The sequence below is a fragment of the Pseudophryne corroboree genome, chromosome 1 (assembly GCF_028390025.1).
Source record: "Pseudophryne corroboree isolate aPseCor3 chromosome 1, aPseCor3.hap2, whole genome shotgun sequence".
Classification (NCBI taxonomy): Eukaryota; Metazoa; Chordata; class Amphibia; order Anura; family Myobatrachidae; genus Pseudophryne; species Pseudophryne corroboree.
In genome coordinates, this window is record NC_086444.1 from 319,000,891 (window position 1) to 319,021,244 (window position 20,354).

Consider the following 20,354-nt stretch of genomic DNA (forward strand, 5'->3'; position numbering starts at 1 on the left):
GAATCCTTGCAGCTTCTGCCATTTCCCTCCTGCTTCTTGTGCCGCCCTGTCTGTTCACGTGGGCGACTGCCGTGATGTTGTCCGACTGGATCAGCACTGGCTGACCTTGAAGCAGAGGTCTTGCTTGGCTTAGGGCATTGTAAATGGCCCTCAGCTCCAGGATATTTATGTGAAGTGATGTCTCCAGGCTTGACCACAAGCCCTGGAAATTTCTTCCCTGTGTGACTGCTCCCCAGCCTCGCAGGCTGGCATCCGTGGTCACCAGGACCCAGTCCTGAATGCCGAATCTGCGGCCCTCTAGAAGATGAGCACTCTACAACCACCACAGGAGAGACACCCTTGTCATTGGTGATAGGGTTATCCGCTGATGCATCTGAAGATGCGATCCGGACCATTTGTCCAGCAGGTCCCACTGGAAAGTTCTTGCGTGGAATCTGCCGAAAGGGATTGCTTCGTAGGAAGCCACCATTTTTCCCAGGACCCTTGTGCATTGATGCACTGACACTTGGCCTGGTTTTAGGAGGTTTCTGACTAGTTCGGATAACTCCCTGGCTTTCTCCTCCGGGAGAAACACCTTTTTCTGGACTGTGTCCAGGATCATCCCTAGGAATAGAAGACGTGTCGTCGGGATCAGCTGCGATTTTGGAATATTGAGAATCCAACTGTGCTGCCGCAACACTACTTGAGATAGTGCTACCCCGACTACCAATTGTTCCCTGGATCTTGCCCTTATCAGGAGATCGTCCAAGTACGGGATAACTAAAACTCCCTTCCTTCGAAGGAGTATCATCATTTCGGCCATTACCTTGGTAAAGACCCGGGGTGCCGTGGACAAACCAAACGGCAGCGTCTGAAACTGATAGTGACAGTTCTGTACCACAAACCTGAGGTATCCTTGGTGAGAAGGGTAAATTGGGACATGGAGGTAAGCCTCCTTGATGTCCAAAGACACCATATAATCCCCTTCTTCCAAGTTCGCAATCACCGCTCTGAGTGACTCCATCTTGAATTTGAACCTGTGTATGTAAGTGTTCAAGGATTTCAGATTTAAAATAGGTCTCACCGAGCCGTCCGGCTTCGGTACCACAAACAGCGTGGAATAATACCCCTGTCCCTGTTGCAGGAGGGGTATCTTGATTATCACCTGCTGGGAATACAGCTTGTGAATGGCTTCCAATACCGCCTCCCTGTCGGAGGGAGACGTCGGTAAAGCAGACTTTAGGAGAGTGCCTGAGTCCGCTTGTAAAGCCCCAGCGTCATGCTGAGGACTTGGCAGAAGCGGGAGAGGGCTTCTGTTCCTGGGAACTGGCTGTTTGCTGCAGCCTTTTTCATCTCCCTCTGCCACGGGGCAGAAATGAGGAGCCTTTTGCTCGCTTGCCCTTATGGGGCCGAAAGGACTGCGCCTGATAATACGGCGTCTTCTTATGTTGAGAGGCTACCTGGGGTAAAAATGTGGATTTCCCAGCAGTTGCCGTGGCCACCAGGTCTGATAGACCTACCCCAAATAACGCCTCCCCTTTGTAAGGCAATACTTCCATATGCCTTTTGGAATCAGCATCACCTGACCACTGCCTCGTCCATAACCCTCTTCTGGCAGAAATGGACAGCGCACTTACTCTTGATGCCAGTCGGCAAATATCCCTCTGTGCATCACGCATATATAGAAATGCATCTTTCAAATGCTCTATAGTCAGTAATATACTGTCCCTATCAAGGGTATCAATATTGTTAGTCAGGGAATCCGACCAAGCCACCCCAGCACTGCACATCCAGGCTGAGGCGATTGCTGGTCGCAGTATAACACCCGTGTGAGTGTATATACATTTTAGGATATTCTCCTGCTTTCTGTCAGCAGGTTCCTTAAGGGCGTCCGTATCAGGAGACGGTAGTGCCACCTGTTTTGACAAACGTGTGAGCGCTTTATCCACCTTAGGGGGTGTTTCCCAACGTGCCCTATCCTCTGGCGGGAAGGGGTATGATGCTAATAACCTTTTAGGAATTATCAGTTTTTTATCGGGGGAAACCCACGCTTCATCACACACTTCATTTAATTCCTCAGATGCAGGAAAAACTACAGGCAGTTTTTTCTCACCAAACATAATACCCTTTTTAGTGGTACTTGTATTATCAGAAATATGTAAAACATTTTTCATAGCATCAATCATGTAACGTGTGGCCCTACTGGAAGTCACATTCGTCTCTTCATCGTCGACACTGGAGTCAGTATCCGTGTCGGCGTCTGTATCTGCCATCTGAGGTAACGGGCGTTTTAGAGCTCCTGATGGCTTTTGAGACGCCTAGACAGGCACGAGCTGAGTAGCCGGCTGTCTCATGTCATCAACCGTCTTTTGTAAAGAGCTGACACTGTCACGTAATTCCTTCCATAAGCTCAGCCACTCAGGTGTCGACTCCCTAGGGGGTGACATCTCCATTACAGGCAATTGCTCCGCCTCCACACCATTTTCCTCCTCATACATGTCGACACAATCGTACCGACACACAGCACACACACAGGGAATGCTCTGATAGAGGACAGGACCCCACTAGCCTTTGGGGAGACAGAGGGAGAGTATGCCAGCACACACCAGAGCGCTATATATATATACAGGGATAACCTTATAGAAGTGTTTTTCCCCTTATAGCTGCTGTTTTATTTATACTGCGCCTAATTAGTGCCCCCCTCTCTTGTTTTACCCTTTTCTGTAGTGCAGGACTGCAGGGGAGAGTCAGGGAGACGTCCTTCCAGCGAAGCTGTGAGGGAAAATGGCGCCCGTGTGCTGAGGAGATAGGCTCCGCCCCCTTCTCGGCGGACTTTTCTCCTGCTTTTTGCTGTATTCTGACAGGGGTTAAAATACATCCATATAGCCCTGGGGGTTATATGTGATGTATTTTCGCCAGCCAAGGTGTTTCTATTGCTGCTCAGGGCGCCCCCCCCCCCAGCGCCCTGCACCCTCAGTGACCGGAGTGTGAAGTGTGCCTGAGGAGCAATGGCGCACAGCTGCAGTGCTGTGCGCTACCTTGGTGAAGACTGATGTCTTCTGCCGCCGATTTTCCGGACCTCTTCTTGCTTCTGGCTCTGTAAGGGGGCCGGCGGCGCGGCTCTGGGACCGGACTCCGAGGCTGGGCCTGTGTTCGGTCCCTCTGGAGCTAATGGTGTCCAGTAGCCAAGAAGCCCAAGCTGGCTGCAAGCAGGCAGGTTCGCTTCTTCTCCCCTTAGTCCCTCGATGCAGTGAGCCTGTTGCCAGCAGGTCTCACTGAAAATAAAAAACCTAAAACTAAACTTTTACTAAGAAACTCAGGAGAGCCTCCTAGAATGCACCCTTCTCGGCCGGGCACAAAAATCTAACTTACTAACTAACTGAGGCTTGGAGGAGGGTCATAGGGGGAGGAGCCAGTGCACACCAGGTAGTCCTAAAGCTTTACTTTTGTGCCCAGTCTCCTGCGGAGCCGCTATTCCCCATGGTCCTTACGGAGTTCCCAGCATCCACTAGGACGTCAGAAAAAAAAAACCATCCCACAGTGTGAAAACCTGCCTGGGACGGGGTGCATGAAGACTGAAGAAACACCTACCGCCATGATACAGTCCTATGCTGTCCTACGGACATCCCTATCTGCCACTCTTGGGCCTAGTGTTGTCTTCAGGGGCACATGCAGGATTTTTATGGGGGTGTTTCCAGATAAACCTCCCCCCCCCCCCCCACATAAAGAGCCAAGGGAGACATGCTGGTCATTTTAATTCAATTGAACAGGGCTGAGAATCAGCTCCCGAGGCTATTCAATTCAGCGCAATGTTAAGTTAGAGTGCCCGTTCATCCGGACTAAGCGGGGTGTTTTGTCGGGAGAGTCAGCATTCTCCAACTTAAGTGCCCAGCACGATGCTGTTTCGCCAAGCTAAGGGCAGAAAAAAGCATTGCGCCGGGAATTTTTTTTAAATTTCTGCGAGAAATCCAGACATCTGCTGTCACATTGCACTAAATTGAATCGCCTTGGGAGCTAATGCTCAGTGCTATTCAATTCACTTTGAATTGAATTGACCCCTTAGAGAGGGACAGAGAGAGATAGAGGCATGGAGAGTGGGTATGGAGAGAGAGGCATGGGCAAGAGAGAGAGGGGGGCATTTGGACAAAGAGAGACAGATGGGTTCATGGGAGAGATGGAGGGCGTAGAGAGAGAGAGAGGACATAGAGAGAGAGAGAAGGAAACATGTGGGGAGAGGGAGAGGCATGGTTGGGAGTAGAGAGGGAGATAGCACAATGAGTCGAGGTGCCTGAGAGAGCGATTACCTGGAGGTAGGGAGGAGGCCCCATTGTCTTTACAGTCAGGCACTCCGGGATGTGCAGTGGCTCTGGCTGGCTTTCCGCAGCCCGGCAAAACTAAAGTCAGCCGCGGGGTGATATCTGAGACGCGGGAGGAGGGGAGAAGCAGAGATGCGGGAGGCGGCCTGGGAGAGGCAGGAATGCAGGAGAGAAGCAGGCATGCGGAAGGAGGCGGCGGGAGAGAGGCAGAGACGCGAGAGGAGGGGAGGCAGAAACATGGCCAATGCGGGGCATCTGAGTTATTAGGAGAGGAGCCTGCGCTGCTTGCTTAACTGTACCATTGTACAGCAGATGCCCTTATCTCCTCATTGTATAAAAAAAAAAAAAAAAAAAAGAGGTCAGCTGAGTTGATTTGTGGGTGGGTGGGTTTCCAGGTACTCTGAAACCCTCCCTTGCATGCGTGTATGGTATAAAGGCCCGTACACACTGGTCGATATATCGGCCGTTCTTTTGAACGGCCGATATATCGCGGGACCGTCGGCCAGTGTGTACGGCCGATACGTCTGTGAACTCCGTCGTTCACAGACGTATCGCATCGGCCGCGCAGCACAGCCGACGGCCAATATATCTACCGATATATTGGCGCGTCGCTGTGTGTGTACGGGGCAGTCGGCCGACCGCCCGTACACATGCTGCGGCGGCCGGCGGTGATTGACAGTTGAACTGGGCGGGCGTGTGTACACACCCGCCCAGTTCATGACGTCAGTCCCCGACGGATCGAGCAGTGTGTATGCTGAACACACTGCTCGATCCGTCCATAGATATATCTGCAGATCAATTGATCTGCAGATATATCTATTAGTGTGTACCCACCTTTACTGTCATCTATAAGCCCATGCTGGCATGGCCCCTACCACTCTAGAGGTCTATACACAAAGGGACACAGATCTCATTATTCAGAGCCCACCACAGTTTAGCCAAATAGACATCTTCCAAATTGTGGAGATGTTTTACAGTCCCTTTGATGCATGTAGTCACTGTACAAAAGTCCTGCTGTGACACCTCTAACTCCTGCTCCTAGCCCTGCACAGCCACTAGTGCTGTAAGGGACTGCTCAGCAGCATCTTCTGACCTCAGCCGCAGTACGGTGAAAAGATAATGAAAAATACAACATTAAATAAAAAAAGAAACAAACACTGTACCTAAGAAAGCACCATACTCTCGGTCTCTTAGATTAAACTGAAGTTTCCCAGCAACTGCCGTGGGAAGGAGCCAAAGTTAAGATTTAGAAGACAAATTTAAAATAACCACAAGTACCTCACCTGATTTTTTCCTTTGCGACGATAATTTCTTCTCACAAGACTTTTGTAGTTCTCATTCTTTTTGGTTAGGTAATAGAAAAGAACACAATCTGACACCGTCTGTAAGACAAAGAAAGAAATACTCATGCAATCATTATTGGTAAAGGTGAACCATATTCCACCTATTGAGGTTTTAGGTACAGCTGTAAGGTCAACAGTATACAGTATGTAGTTAATGAATTACAACTTGTCTTACATGGTTATTACAGGTGCACACTGCTCTCAAAAGTAAAAAACATGCCAGCTTTATACTCTTTAGACTTTGATATATGGTGTGTGCATTCTCAAGGAATGTAGTCAGAGGTCTTTTACCTTAAAAGAAAGAGTTGAATGCAACAGCGTATATATTTACTAAATACAGTACATGAAGATAAAAAAACAAATGAAACATCAGAAACAGGCTGAATCAATACCACCAAACGTAGCAAATTGAGCATTTTGGTTCTGGTGAATAGGCCCATCTATTTAATGTAAATTACCACTAAATAGAAAATACTGTGTGATTCAGCATGAACAGACATCTGTAATAGCTGGCAATTGTGCCACATAATTATAGAATGTTTAACCCATCTTAATATGGTAAAACATTAGTAACCAACACACCTTTCTCTCCAAAAATGAAGCAATGAACACAAAGTTCTTTGGTTGCTGGATAAATCTATAAGAGAAGATGGATAAAATAATGAGCATTAGCCTCATGTCACGTAAGGACAAACCAGTACACATTACTTTTCATCTGACAACACATCACATTAGAGTTGCACTGCAATTGTGACCAGAAACCATTTAGTACATAAGTTCCCAAATTCTTTTGAATCACAGCACCCCTAGGCCAGAAGTTTCTTATTGAGAAATTCGAGAAAGAATATCAAATTAAGTTGATTGTGCTTACCTGTTTTCCTTAGGTTCAGTCATGTGGTGGTGGACAGGGTTTGTTCATATATTTTATGACTGGCAGCCACCAGCACTGATTTCGCCTATCATACTGAACATAACTGAATTTGGTCATGGACAACCAACCTGTAGCATCCCAGCAAGTGCTCCATGGCACCTTTGGGAATCACTGATTTAGTACATTCTACTTGTCCTTGCTCATTCTCTACGGAGTGCAAAATCTTACTTTAAACTATACATAGCTCATTTACTGGCTGTTTGTCCTATTGCTGTAACCTCTGATTGGCCAAAGGATAGAATTTTTTTTTTTTAAGTACTGTGTTTATCATATACCAATAGTAGACAATTGATGCTTTCCAGCGGTTTCTTCACTATAGATCCCAACATATTCCACCAGATGTGAGTTTTAGTTTTACAAAAGCTGGACAGAGCCAATGTCTCTGGATGCATGTGCTAGAGTCTCTAGCTTACAGGGTTAATGTACAAGTGTAGGATTTGGAGACTGTCCTCATCTTGTTATTATTTTGTCTAATGCTTCAGCTGTAGACATATTAAACTACGTACGGACATTCATTATTAAAATAATTTTCACTGCGGCTGATGGAAAGAACAAATTCTACATTGCAAGCAAATACACTGTCCTGTTCAAATGTATTTTTAGTCTATATTTTTTTTTCAAGATGATTAAATGTACACAGGACACAGATCTGCTAAACTATTGAGCCGAGTGTAATTTGTTAAGCTACATTACATGGTCAAACAGCATATTGCACAGGCCCTAGATAACAGCGGTAATTATTAAAGTGCAGACATCTACAGTTCTTTTTAGTCTAAGCTCCAAGGGACTGATGATTGCATTAACAGAACAAGATGCTATTTATTACAAGTCCCTATGAGGTATTCAGGTGTGCGATGCATTCAGGACCGCAGCGCACATATGTAGATCCAGCACTATAAGCATCCACATTCATCCTGCATAACTTGTACGTATTCTGTTGTTCTAAACCATCACCATTTATTTAGGGCATGTATTTTGTACCCAACTCCTACCGAGTACAAATATTTAACCCAAGCAAAACGACAGTAATAGAACAGTAACTACTGAAGGCATGCAATACTAATAATCAGTATTTATGAACACCATTTTTCCAGTAACAGCTCAGTTCCCATGAATATCACTCTAGCGCCTTACTTTTACATAGAACATAGCAATGGAGATTTTAAAGTCCTTCATGGGAGGAATGTCCCAAAACAAATTACTAGTGTAAAATCAACTCAGACTGAACATGGAAAGATACTACCCCATATCAATTCTGAAACCCAATTTCAAGTTTAGGTTTTAGCAGAACTAAAGGTACCTTAATCTTGAAAAATTAACACTTTGGGGACCAACCAAATTAGCGGCGGACTCGCGGTCTCAAATATCGCACATTTTATCTCCATAGACACACATAGAAAAATGGGGATTTTTGGTCTAGCGTAACTCTTGTTGATGAGCACAGCCACACATCCCCAATAATTAAACTGGCTTTAGTAAAATAAAATATCTAGCAAAGGAAGATGGGTGTGATCTGTGAAGTACAGGCCTGGCCAGTCTGCGGTTACCCAGCTGTAATGAAACAACACAACCCACTATGCAATGTGACAGATTTAGCAATCCCTAATAGTAAAACTGTGGCATTGTATGCTGGGACTTATAGTTTCACAACAGCTGGCGAACCACAGATCGGCTAGGTCTGGTCTAGTAGATAAGTGTAGTCATCCAGCAACAGGTGTAGTTTCAACACCTACCAACTGATTCGCTCTTCACTTAGGCCCAGGTTTATCAAGCTTGGGGAGTGATAAATAGCACGGTGATAAAGGGGGTAATTCAGATCTGACCGTGGATGTGCTAAATTTAGCACATCTACGATCATTTACACAGACATGCAGGAGGATGCCCAGCACAGGGCTAGTCCGCCCCGCATTTCTGGCTCTGTTTCCCCCCTCACCCCCCCTTCCCCCCTTCCCCCGCAAGGGTGCAAAATCATCGTACGGCGACGATGCCTTTGCACCCAGCAAGTAGCTCCCTGCCTGCACAGCTCCAGCGCGCTGGCAGGGGCTACCCGCTGCGTCCCAGCGGCTGCATGTGACGTCACGCAGCTGCCGCAGCCCGTACCCACAATGGTCCGGACATGCCTGCATTGTCCGGTCCTCACCCCGCCAGCGGCGTTCTAACACTGATGTCAATCAGGCAGTGGCGATCGCTGCCCAGAGATGCTGATAGCACCTCACTGGGCTCCCGGGGTGTGCGTGCATACTCCACAAAGGGATTCAGACAGCAATCGCTGCCGTCTGAATTACCCCCAAAGTACCAACCAATCAGCTCCTAACTATCATATTACAGGCTGTGTTTAAAAAATGACAGTTAGGAGCTGAGTGGCTGGTACTTTATCACCGTACTATTTATCACTCTACGAGGCTTGATAATGTATTACCCGAATTTAAAAAATAAATAAAACTATATGTCCGATTATATAAAGCCATCTATAAAGAAGAGAGAGGTCAAAATGTTCAAATACTTCAATAAGCAAAAGTTATTTTAATAGTCAATAAAATAATTCCTACAAGAAATGCATCTAATTTATGTCATGTTCATGTATAACCTTTATATAAGGGCTTACATACCATAGATAAAACTACATTTGAGACTACAACATTTATTATAGCAACATTCGCTTACTAATTCAAACATACAGTATTTACATATTATGTCAGTTTTACAGTATGCTAGTAGACATTGTAAGAAAGTATCTTAAAAATCTAAATATTTAAAATAAAACAGGCACTTGTGGTTTAACCCTATAGTATCTTAGACTCCTCCAAGAATTCAGTGATTCATGGGTATTTCCCAGCAATCCCAGTGCTGATGTGTCATTGTCTGACTTAGACGAATAATACGAGGGGAATGTTGCTGTGATTACATTAGATCTTCTTGAGCAAAAATGATTTACTACATCAAGAGGAGATTGATTGTATGTGGTCAGCCTTAAGTAAAGGCACAATACACTGTAGTCTCCACAATTACATTCTACAACAGTCAGAATCTGTACTAAGGCCAGATTAATGCAATGAACACCATCAAGCACACAAGCTACTGTTACTATATTTATGCATAACAACCTAGGGCACTGTATTGAAGCTTTAGAAGATCTGTAGCACATTACTGTACACAATGCAATTTTATAGTCCCTTACACTGCTTATATCTGACTGCTCTATGAAGCGGAGACCAGCAATCTACAATGTGTGGAAAGGTCTCAAACAGGCAGAACCGAGCCTACAGGACTGTAGGATTTGTAAGCAGCTGTTACATATATAAAGCAATGAAAGGCAAACGGAACTGACCCATGTGTTATAGCCATAATATACAAAGATTAGCCTCCATAACAAAAATCTGAGTGTACTGTAAAGAACGCTCCTGACTCATATCTAACAGGAAGGCCACCGTTGTAGCATTTGCATTGTTTTAAGGCCCGTATTCACAGGCTGATGTGGGAGAGATGTGTGCTGAGCTCTCCCACCGCTCAGCACAGCGCGATGTGTGCTGAGCGTGCGGGGGGAGACGGGGGGGAGGGACGCGCTCATTTCACCCAGCGGGTGAAATGAGCGACTTGCTAGATTGGCCTGCAGGCCAATCTAACACCAGCGATAGCGATGCGCGGGGCTGCGCATCGCTATCGCTGTAGGGGGTACACACGGAGCGATCATGCTTAAAATCTAGGCAATCTAGTCAGATTGCTTAGATTATCGCTCCGTGAGTACCCCCCTTTAATCTGCAGGGTTAAAATACACCAAAAGGCAGCCAGTTAAGAATTTGTCTTTGCCCGACCTCATTCTGTAAGAACACCAAATGCTCTTTTATATGGTATTATATCATGTTTAATAGGATCCATCTCTCAAACATTTAGTTATTCAAGACATGCACTGAAGGCGGCCGCCTAGGGCACGGTGGACCCCAGGGGGCCCGCGTCTCTCGACCTCCTGAGGTATGTCCTATTATCTTATTCTGCCTGCTGAATGGCAGTACAATGGGAGGGAGCAGGGGGGGTGGATCACCTTATGCGCCAGAAGCATATAGAGAGAGATCAGTGCCCCCAGACAGGGAGCGTGATGTGGGTGGAGCGGCACTCGTGGCTCCTGCTCTGCCCACACCACGCCCCCCAGCTGTTCGTGAGGGTGAGTGCTGTGTGTTTGACTTGGGGGAAGGGAACCTGTGTGAGGAGGGGCATGTGGGAGGGACCTTGAATGAGGAGACCTGTGTGTAAGGGGGGGGGGGGGGGACGTCTGTGTGGAGGGGAGAGATCTGTGTGAGGGTAGAGTGCTCTGTGTGTTTGGGGGGGGGTGGAGCGGTTTGGGAGAATCTGAGTGAATAGGGAGAGGCTAAGCTGTGTGTGTGTGTGTGTGTGTGTGTGTGTGTGTGTGTGTGTGTGTGTGTGTGTGTGTGTGTGTGTGTGTGTGTGTAATGGGGGGGGTGTCTGTGTGAGAAGGCAATACGAGAGACACGTAAGGGGGGAGAGAGCTGTTTGGGGGCATCAGAGTGACTGGGGAGAGCTGTGTGAGTGGGGGTTCTGTGTGAGGAGGGGAGAGCTGTGTGTGAGTTTGTGGCCTGTGTGAGGAGGGGATCTGACTGAGAGGAAGTTTCTGATTTTCACAGTTGTACATATTGAGTGTTAAAAATTTGGTAAATCTATAGAGATGTACATTTGAGAAATCTTAATGCAAGTAAATATCAATCCATGGTTCTTGGCGTTACCCGAGGATTACCCAACCAGATAGAGTAAAAAGTGACAGGACTACTTTTGTAGTTTATTAAATTCTACGCACTGGAAATGCAATCCAAATTTTGATCCGATTGTCCGTTTGAGGGATATTGTTCAGGCAACGCAAGTCACACATCGGTAATGGCGTCCCCCTTTTCATCCCCTTAGGGGAGGTTTATTAGGGATGTAGTTATGTGACCGGCGGTCAGGAGACCGCCGGTCACAATACTGACTGCTACATCCCGCCCCCCCTCCAAATCCCACCAGCCGGCATGCCGACTAGCAGGGACTATTCCCACACCCATAGAGTGGCGAGCACAACGAACCCCCAAGGGCCCCAAGCCCCCCTTCATCCCGCCCGCATTCTGCTGTCGGGATCCCGTGGTCGGTATACTGACCGCCGGGATCCCCAGCACCAGTAACGCCTACCCAACTTGTTTATAAAAATTCAGAAAATTCTGTTTATGTAGTTTTCCTATTTCCCACCTGAAAAATACCTATTTTAAATTTCAGCTTCCTAACATATCAGGTACTAAGGGAATTAGTGATGAGTCAGTCAGTGAGGGATTTCGCATATATATATATATTGTGACAAGAACACTGGGATAGTGTTTGAGGGCAGGTATATTTGTCCCAGGTTCTTGTCTTACATGTTTTAGAAAATGTTAACTTCTAGGAAAAATGCTTTTTGTTTTGTCTGAACCTTTTCAGTTTGCTGTAAAAGCTGGGTAAAGGCTCTGAGAGAGAGATAAGGCGAGTTCTAGACATTGGGCCCAGTTCGGGTCTTTGGCCTCACAGAGGGCTAATCAGGGTTTCAGCTGTGTAAGAGTGTTATAGTGCTTCTAACCTGATTAGTATGGGCAGACTGCCTGGGAAGGCTGCAGGATCTGTGTGTGAGAGACACGCTTTCTGATGCAAGTAAGCTATACAGTATGTACTGAAGAACTCTGTGTTTTGTTTAGTGACAGTTAGGAATATCTTATGTTTAGTTAGTGCCGGACAGGCAAGGTATTTTTATTTTGGGGTTTGTTTTATTTTCTGTTTCAATAAAACTGGCCGGGGTCAGTTGTACCAGAAACTGGACTTGTGTTGTTCCTCAGCTGCTGCGTGCGGCCATATTCCCCAGGAAAAGGCGCCTTGCACCCCTACAGTGTTACAACTTGGTGGAGAATGCGAGCACACCGTTCTGCGCATAAGTGAAAGCAGCAGCTTTGTGAGGCCTGCAGAAAACGGTGGTTTATGCAGATACAGCCCAGTGTGAAGTTACTGAGACTCACCCCTGAGGGTTTGATATATGTCCTGGGTGAAAGCAGCTACAAAGCCGCCTGAAAAATCTGTCGACATGGAGGATCTGCTTAAAGCCTTGCTGCAAGCTACAGCGGCTCAGCAGGAGGCCAACCGACAGCAGCAGGTGGCAATGGAGGAAAATAGGAGACAACAGCAGGTGGCAATGGAGGAAAATAAGAGACAACAGCAGGCAGTTGTTGATGAACTTTACAGGCAACAGCGTCAGGATAGAGAGGCCTTAGCAGAAGTGGTGCAGAGACTTGCAGCTCGGGTTGGAGATGTGGCCGTCAGTGCTCCAACCAGCTCTAGTTCTATACGGGCCAGTCACTTCCTGCAGAAAATGACAGAGGCTGATGATGTGGAGGCCTATCTGACCACGTTTGAAAGGACTGCCGAGCGTGAGACCTGGCCGAAAGCACAGTGGGCCATTCTGCTGGCACCTTTCCTGTCAGGTGAGCCCCAAAAAGCTTACTTTGATTTAAGCCCTGCTGAGTCTCGGGACTATGATAAACTAAAGACTGAGATCCTGACCCGCCTGGGAGTCACGCTGTCAGTACGAGCACAACGGGTGCACCGTTGGCTGTACGCCATGGAGAAGCCTCCGCGCTCCCAGATGCACGACCTTATTCAGCTAACAAAAAAATGGCTACAGCCAGAGACATTAACTGGTCCCCAGATGGTGGAAAGAGTCGTCATGGACCGCTACTTGAGATCTTTGCCCATGGTCCTGCGCAAGTGGGTGAGCCATGGAAACCCGGGTACTGCTGACCAATTAGTGGACATGGTAGAGAGGTATTTGGCAGCAGAGGAACTACTGATGACCACCCAGCAACCCATAGATCCTCGACAGCGCCCTTCAGTAAAGACTGGTAAGACTGTTCCGTGGGAAAACGTTGCTGGGCGGTTAAGAGAACGCAAGGCTGGAGAGACTGTAAACACTGGCCCTGGAAACAGGCCAATGGGGCTAGAACGGTCTATGCTGCCCAAACGGGTTGATAATCGTGTGATTAAATGTTTTAGGTGTGGTATGCCAGGTCATGTTATTGCCAATTGCACAGTCACGCAAGAACCCATGCAATGTGATGCTGCCTTTGAATGTCGCAGAATGTCTTTCTTTGCTAGGTTAGCCTGTACTGTGGTACCTTCACCTGAGCTGGAAAAACAAATGTGTGATGTGTTCTTAGAGGGTAACCGGGTAGAGGCCTTGCTAGATTCAGGAAGTTTAGTTACCCTCGTGAAAGCTGGGTTAGTGAACCCCTTAAAGGTCCAGCAAATACCTATTGGGGTAACTTGCATACATGGGGATACCCAACATTATGCCACTGCTGAGGTGAATATAGAAACTTGTTGTGGGTCAGCAATAGTTAAAGTGGGACTGGTCCCTACCTTGGTGCATGAGGCCATAATAGGGAGGGATTTTCCTCATTTTTGGAAACTGTGGGAATCACGGTTATCTACAGATGTGAGAAGTAAAAAGCCAGTTGATAATACCGGTGATTTTATGGATGTACGTGGGTCTTCGGAACTTTCTGGCCCTTTGCCTTTTGCTAGTTTGGCTGGGGAAGTGACAGATGGGGAGTCCAGTGAGGACCCTCTTGCTGGGAACAGAGACATAGTAGTTAGAACTGAAAGCGTGCCTGACCTGGAGGTAAAGAAGGATCTGTTTGCGTCTGAACAGTTAAAGGATCCTACCTTAATAAAGGCTAGAGAGAATGTTAAGATTGTTAATGGGGAACCTGTGGTACCAGGTGACAGGGTTACGTATCCCCACATGGCCATCTGTAATGAGCTCTTGTACCACATTGTCAAAAGGGGTGAGGATGTGGTGGAACAGTTGGTAGTTCCCCAGCCTTATCGGAGAACGGTACTAGATTTAGCTCATAGTCACGTTACCGCAGGACATTTAGGGGCAGAAAAAACCACTGAAAGAGTTTTACAAAGGTTCTTTTGGCCAGGGGTTTATAAAGAAGTGTCTGAATATTGTTCTTCCTGTCCTGAATGCCAGTATCATGCCCCTAGACCCCATTTCAGGAGCCCACTAGTTCCCATGCCTATTATAGAGGTCCCGTTTGACAGAATAGCCATGGATCTCGTGGGGCCCTTGTTAAAGTCTGCTCGGGGCCATCAGTATATCCTGGTAATTATGGACTATGCCACTCGATATCCTGAGGCTGTCCCTTTACGCACTATCACAACCAAGGCGATAGCTAGGGAGCTGGTGCAGGTATTTAGTAGAGTGGGAATACCAAAAGAAATTTTGACTGACCAAGGTACTCCATTTATGTCAAGGATCATGAAAGAATTGTGCAAGTTATTTAAGGTCACTCACCTCAGGACGTCCATCTACCATCCCCAAACTGACGGGTTGGTGGAAAGGTTTAATAAAACATTAAAAAGTATGTTAAAAAAGGTTGTTGAGAGAGATGGGAAAAACTGGGATTGTTTGTTGCCCTACTTGTTAATGGCCATCAGAGAAGTTCCTCAGTCCTCTACGGGGTTTTCTCCATTTGATTTGTTGTATGGTAGACACCCCAGAGGGCTGTTGGATATTGCCAAAGAGACGTGGGAAGGACAGCCCACTCCTTATAGAAGCGTTATTGAGCATGTAACACAAATGCAGGATAGGATTGCAGCCGTGGTACCTGTTGTCAGAGAGCACATGGAACAGGCCCAAAGTGCTCAACAGAGGGTCTATAACCGGAGTGCCAAGATACGGGAATTTGCTCCTGGAGATAGAGTTCTTGTTTTGGTACCCACTGTGGAAAGCAAATTCCTAGCTAAATGGCAGGGTCCATTTGAGATTAGGGAAAAAGTGAATGAGGTTAATTACAAAGTATACCAGCCGGGAAAGAGAAAACCCGAACAGATCTACCATGTTAACTTAATCAAACCCTGGAAAGATAGGTTGTCTCTGTCAGCGGAGCCTTGCCCTTCGGTGTCTTCACCCCGGTTGCTTCCCGCAGTGAAGGTGTCAGAGACATTATCAGCTGATCAGAACAATCAGGTTAAAGAATTTCTCATCCAAAATAGGGAGGTATTTTCAGAGCTGCCTGGCCGAACGACCATAATAAAACATGACATTGTCACAGAACCAGGGGTCAGGGTTCATTTAAAGCCATATAGGATTCCTGAAGCTCAGCGAGAAGCTATTTCTAAAGAAGTTAAAACCATGTTAGAACTTGGAGTCATAGAGGAGTCTAACAGTGAGTGGTCCAGTCCCATAGTGCTCATCCCGAAGCCCGACGGTAGCATACGCTTCTGTAATGACTTTCGTAAGTTAAATGAGGTGTCCAAGTTTGACGCATACCCCATGCCCCGTGTGGATGAGCTTGTAGAAAGGCTGGGAACAGCCAGGTTTCTCACCACATTGGACCTGACCAAAGGTTACTGGCAAATACCTTTATCTGATAGCGCCAAAGAAAAAACAGCCTTTTCGGTTCCGGAGGGGCTGTACCAGTATAAGATGTTACCCTTTGGGTTGCATGGGGCTCCAGCAACCTTTCAACGGGCGATGGATAAAATTTTGAGGCCCCATAGAAAATATGCAGCTGCCCATTTGGATGATGTGGTAATTCACAGTAAAGACTGGGGGTCCCATTTGGTTAAAGTACAAGCAGTACTGGACTCAATCAGAGAGGCAGGGTTAACTGCTAACCCAAAGAAGTGCTGCCTCGCAATGGAGGAGGTCAAATACTTGGGCTTCACCATAGGCAGAGGTCTGATTAGGCCCCAATTGAATAAAGTTGATGCTATTCAAAACTGGCCTCGTCCAGTGAATAAAAAACAGGTAAGGGCTTTTTTGGGAATTACTGGGTACTATAGATGGTTTATTCCCAATTTTGCGACCACAGCGGTGCCGTTGTCAGACCTTACCAAAGGGAAGCAGTCAAATGTGGTGAAATGGAACCCTGATGCAGAAAAGGCGTTCCAAGCGTTAAAAGTGGCTTTGTGTTCACAACCGGTGTTGATAACACCAGATTTTTCAAAAGAATTTGTGGTACAGACAGATGCCTCAGAGGTAGGGATAGGTGCTGTGCTGTCCCAAACCAGAGATGGGGACGAACACCCTATCATTTATTTGAGTAGGAAACTCAATGAGCATGAAAAAAGGTATGCCATTGTGGAAAAGGAGGCTTTGGCCATTAAGTGGGCACTAGATACCTTGAGATATTACCTCTTGGGTAGACAATTCAGACTAGTGACGGATCATGCCCCTTTAAAATGGATGTATGTAAATAGAGGCAAGAATGCTCGGGTAACTAGATGGTTTCTAGCGTTGCAGGATTTTAAGTTTACTGTTGAACATAGACCGGGAACACAATTGGCCAACGCAGATGCATTGTCTCGCATCTTCTGTTTGGGGGCTACAAGTGTTCCGGCCCCTAGGTCGAAACAGGGGAGGGGGATATGTGACAAGAACACTGGGATAGTGTTTGAGGGCAGGTATATTTGTCCCAGGTTCTTGTCTTACATGTTTTAGAAAATGTTAACTTCTAGGAAAAATGCTTTTTGTTTTGTCTGAACCTTTTCAGTTTGCTGTAAAAGCTGGGTAAAGGCTCTGAGAGAGAGATAAGGCGAGTTCTAGACATTGGGCCCAGTTCGGGTCTTTGGCCTCACAGAGGGCTAATCAGGGTTTCAGCTGTGTAAGAGTGTTATAGTGCTTCTAACCTGATTAGTATGGGCAGACTGCCTGGGAAGGCTGCAGGATCTGTGTGTGAGAGACACGCTTTCTGATGCAAGTAAGCTATACAGTATGTACTGAAGAACTCTGTGTTTTGTTTAGTGACAGTTAGGAATATCTTATGTTTAGTTAGTGCCGGACAGGCAAGGTATTTTTATTTTGGGGTTTGTTTTATTTTCTGTTTCAATAAAACTGGCCGGGGTCAGTTGTACCAGAAACTGGACTTGTGTTGTTCCTCAGCTGCTGCGTGCGGCCATATTCCCCAGGAAAAGGCGCCTTGCACCCCTACAGTGTTACAATATATATATATATATATTAATATGGGGTCCCGATGGCTGTATATTGCCTAGGGCAAGATGCGACCATGCCTGCAAGTGCTCTATCTGACCTTGTCGCACAGGATGCGACCAGTCAGATAGAGAGTGTTAGCAGCGGCAGGGAAGATAAACTTCCCTCCGCTGCAGCTGTCAGAGGGACCGGAAGGTCCCTCTGCCTCCCTGCACTCTCCCCCTGTGTCTACCATGCTGCCGATCACTGCTGATCGGTCAGCACAGCAGGATCCCCCCCCTCCAGCGGCTGCAGACAATGGCAGCCGCTGGGGAGAGTAAATGAACCCTCCCAAGCCAACCCCAGACCCCCCCCGTATACCTGCAGGCGGCCCGGCTTTCAAAATAAAAGCCGTGATGTTTCGATGTTTGAAACAAAAATATTTAGAAATAAATAAAAATATTATTTTTATTTTTTTAACTAAAATCATTTGGGATAGGGTTAAAGTCATGTTCTTCACCTAATTCACTCATTAAAAAAAACGACAATTTAGGATCGGTTTTCGGCTAAATAAATCGTCAGTTAACTGGTTAAACAAGCTCTGGCTACATGCCATGAAAAAAATAAATGCTGTAGTCCAGGTGATTTAGATCAGCGTTTGTCAACAGTGCTGTTATCATTGTGTACCCCCCTTAAGCATCGGTAACTTTGCCAAGTACTATCACCCCCAAATGTCTGTAATTGCTTAATCCATGCCCCATGTGATTTTCCTAGTATACACTTTGTTAATTACTGTGAGAGCAACTTGTTATTTTGAGAACAATTTGACAGAGCTAAGGATCTCCTGCATCTGTGTGACGGTCCCTGGGGGGACACATACCACAAAATAGAATAAGTACATATGTAAGAACATTTTATTTAAATTGTAAAGAAAAACAGATTTGATCAAGTTTTGTAACCGAGAAGTTTTCTCTGTACAGCAGTAGAAAGAACATATACTGTAGATTCTGGGAAACCAATCTATCATTTTAGAACAAGCCTTAACAACGTATTTCAGTTTTCTATTTAATAGGTTAGGGTATACTTATCAAGTGAAGTTATCGCAGTGAATAGGAGTGTGAACAATAATTACCAGGCCACAAGTGAAGGCTATTCTATATTCTATGTATACTAAACCTAAAGTGTAGAATTTTATAGTCAATATAATCAGCTCATGTACAATCTCGTTTCAACTAGTGAAGTTTAACTGAAACTTTCTACAGTTTGTTTTTAATGGTGTGAACAGAAGGACCTGCACTATATTGTGATAATATCTTTAGAATACTCTACTAGACCTATTCTTATATGGTGAGGCAGTGGGAAGCTCCTCAGGGGACACCTTTCATCTCACCAGAGAAAAACTGGGTGCACACCTTTGCAATTATCAGGCCAATCACCCCGATATTGGCTGATTGCATAGAAATATATGCAGGAGCGTTAGCTGATAACCATCTTCAAAAGCTCCTGCAAAAGTCGGGTCAGGAAATTGCATCTTAAGAGCTACTTACAAAATTAAGATGCTCGACCTCTTGGGTACATATAGTTGGGGCATCTATGGTTTGGAAACTGTGATTACATATTGATATACATTTCTTAGAGGAACATTGGAAAATCATCCCCAAGTAATACTTACCAAATTAAATATATTTAAGAAAAGTCTCCCCCCAACCTAAAAATGTCTGGAGGTTTAACCAGCAAAACATTTAAATGTTATTCTAGGCACTAAGGTGAAACAACATTTAAGAATAATGCAACGTAATATACAACTTTAAATGATGGAAAAAATAAGATTTCCTTTAAGTTTTATTTTTCCATCTGAAATAACTTTTCCTATGATGTATATCCCTTTTCAGTTTTCACTAGTTGCTTACACTACTGTAGTTATGATAAGTGTGTGTGTGTGTGTGTGTGTGTGTGTGTGTGTGTGTGTGTGTGATGACTGAAATTAATGCCATCTAAAATCAAAGTATATACTAAAGAAACTGGAATCATAAATTAAGATGGACACTATTTGGTCATCCTTTGACTGTGTAAACAAATCTCATCCAGATTAGGACCTATGGGGGTCATTCCGAGTTGATCGCTAGCTAAAAATGTTCGCTGCGCAGCGATGATGCAAAAAAACTGCACTTCTGTGCATGCGTATGCGGCGCAGTGCACACGCGCGACGTACTTTCACAACGGGCAAAGTGTTTTTACACAAGGGCTAGCAAAGCTTTTCAGTCGCAGTGGCAGCCACAGAGTGATTGACAGGAAGAGGGCGTTTCTGGGTGTCAACTGACAGTATTCAGGGAGTGTTCCAAAAAACGCAGGCGTGCCTGGAAAAACGCAGGCGTGGCTGGGCGAACGCAGGGCGTGTTTGTGACGTCAAATCAGGAACTGAACAGTCTGAAGTGATCGCAAGCTAGGAGTAGGTCTGGAGCTACTCTGAAACTGCACAATTTTTTTTGTAGCCGCTCTACGATCCTTTCGTTCGCACTTCTGCTAAGCTAAAATACACTCCCAGGGGGCGGCGGCTTAGCGTTTGCACGACTGCTAAAAACTGCTAGCGAGTGATCAACTCGGAATGACCCCCTATATGCGGACACACAGCTTCGTCCTGTGGGATCATTATTGCTGACAATTCAGATGTGCAATAGATACTTTTCAAAAAGAAACATTTGTGAATAAAAGCATCAAAACGGCAAATGAGGTTTTCTTTATAAGCATAAAATCCAATCAGATTTCTTTTTACACAAAAACACTTTGCACTTGTTCATAATACTGAG

General features: G+C 45.8%; 1 protein-coding gene across 13 annotated transcripts in view; it reads right to left on the reverse strand.

Moving 5' to 3' along the window:
- The window catches only part of NCOR2 (nuclear receptor corepressor 2), a 713,121-nt gene that overhangs the window by 298,274 nt on the left and 394,493 nt on the right, over positions 1–20,354 (reverse strand). For all 13 annotated transcript variants that reach the window (XM_063964578.1, XM_063964589.1, XM_063964577.1 and 10 more), the window contains 2 exons: positions 6,221–6,275; positions 5,579–5,677 (listed from right to left, as the gene is read on the reverse strand). In XM_063964578.1, coding sequence (XP_063820648.1) covers positions 5,579–5,677; positions 6,221–6,275 — 154 coding nt within the window. The remainder of the gene's footprint in view (positions 1–5,578; positions 5,678–6,220; positions 6,276–20,354) is intronic.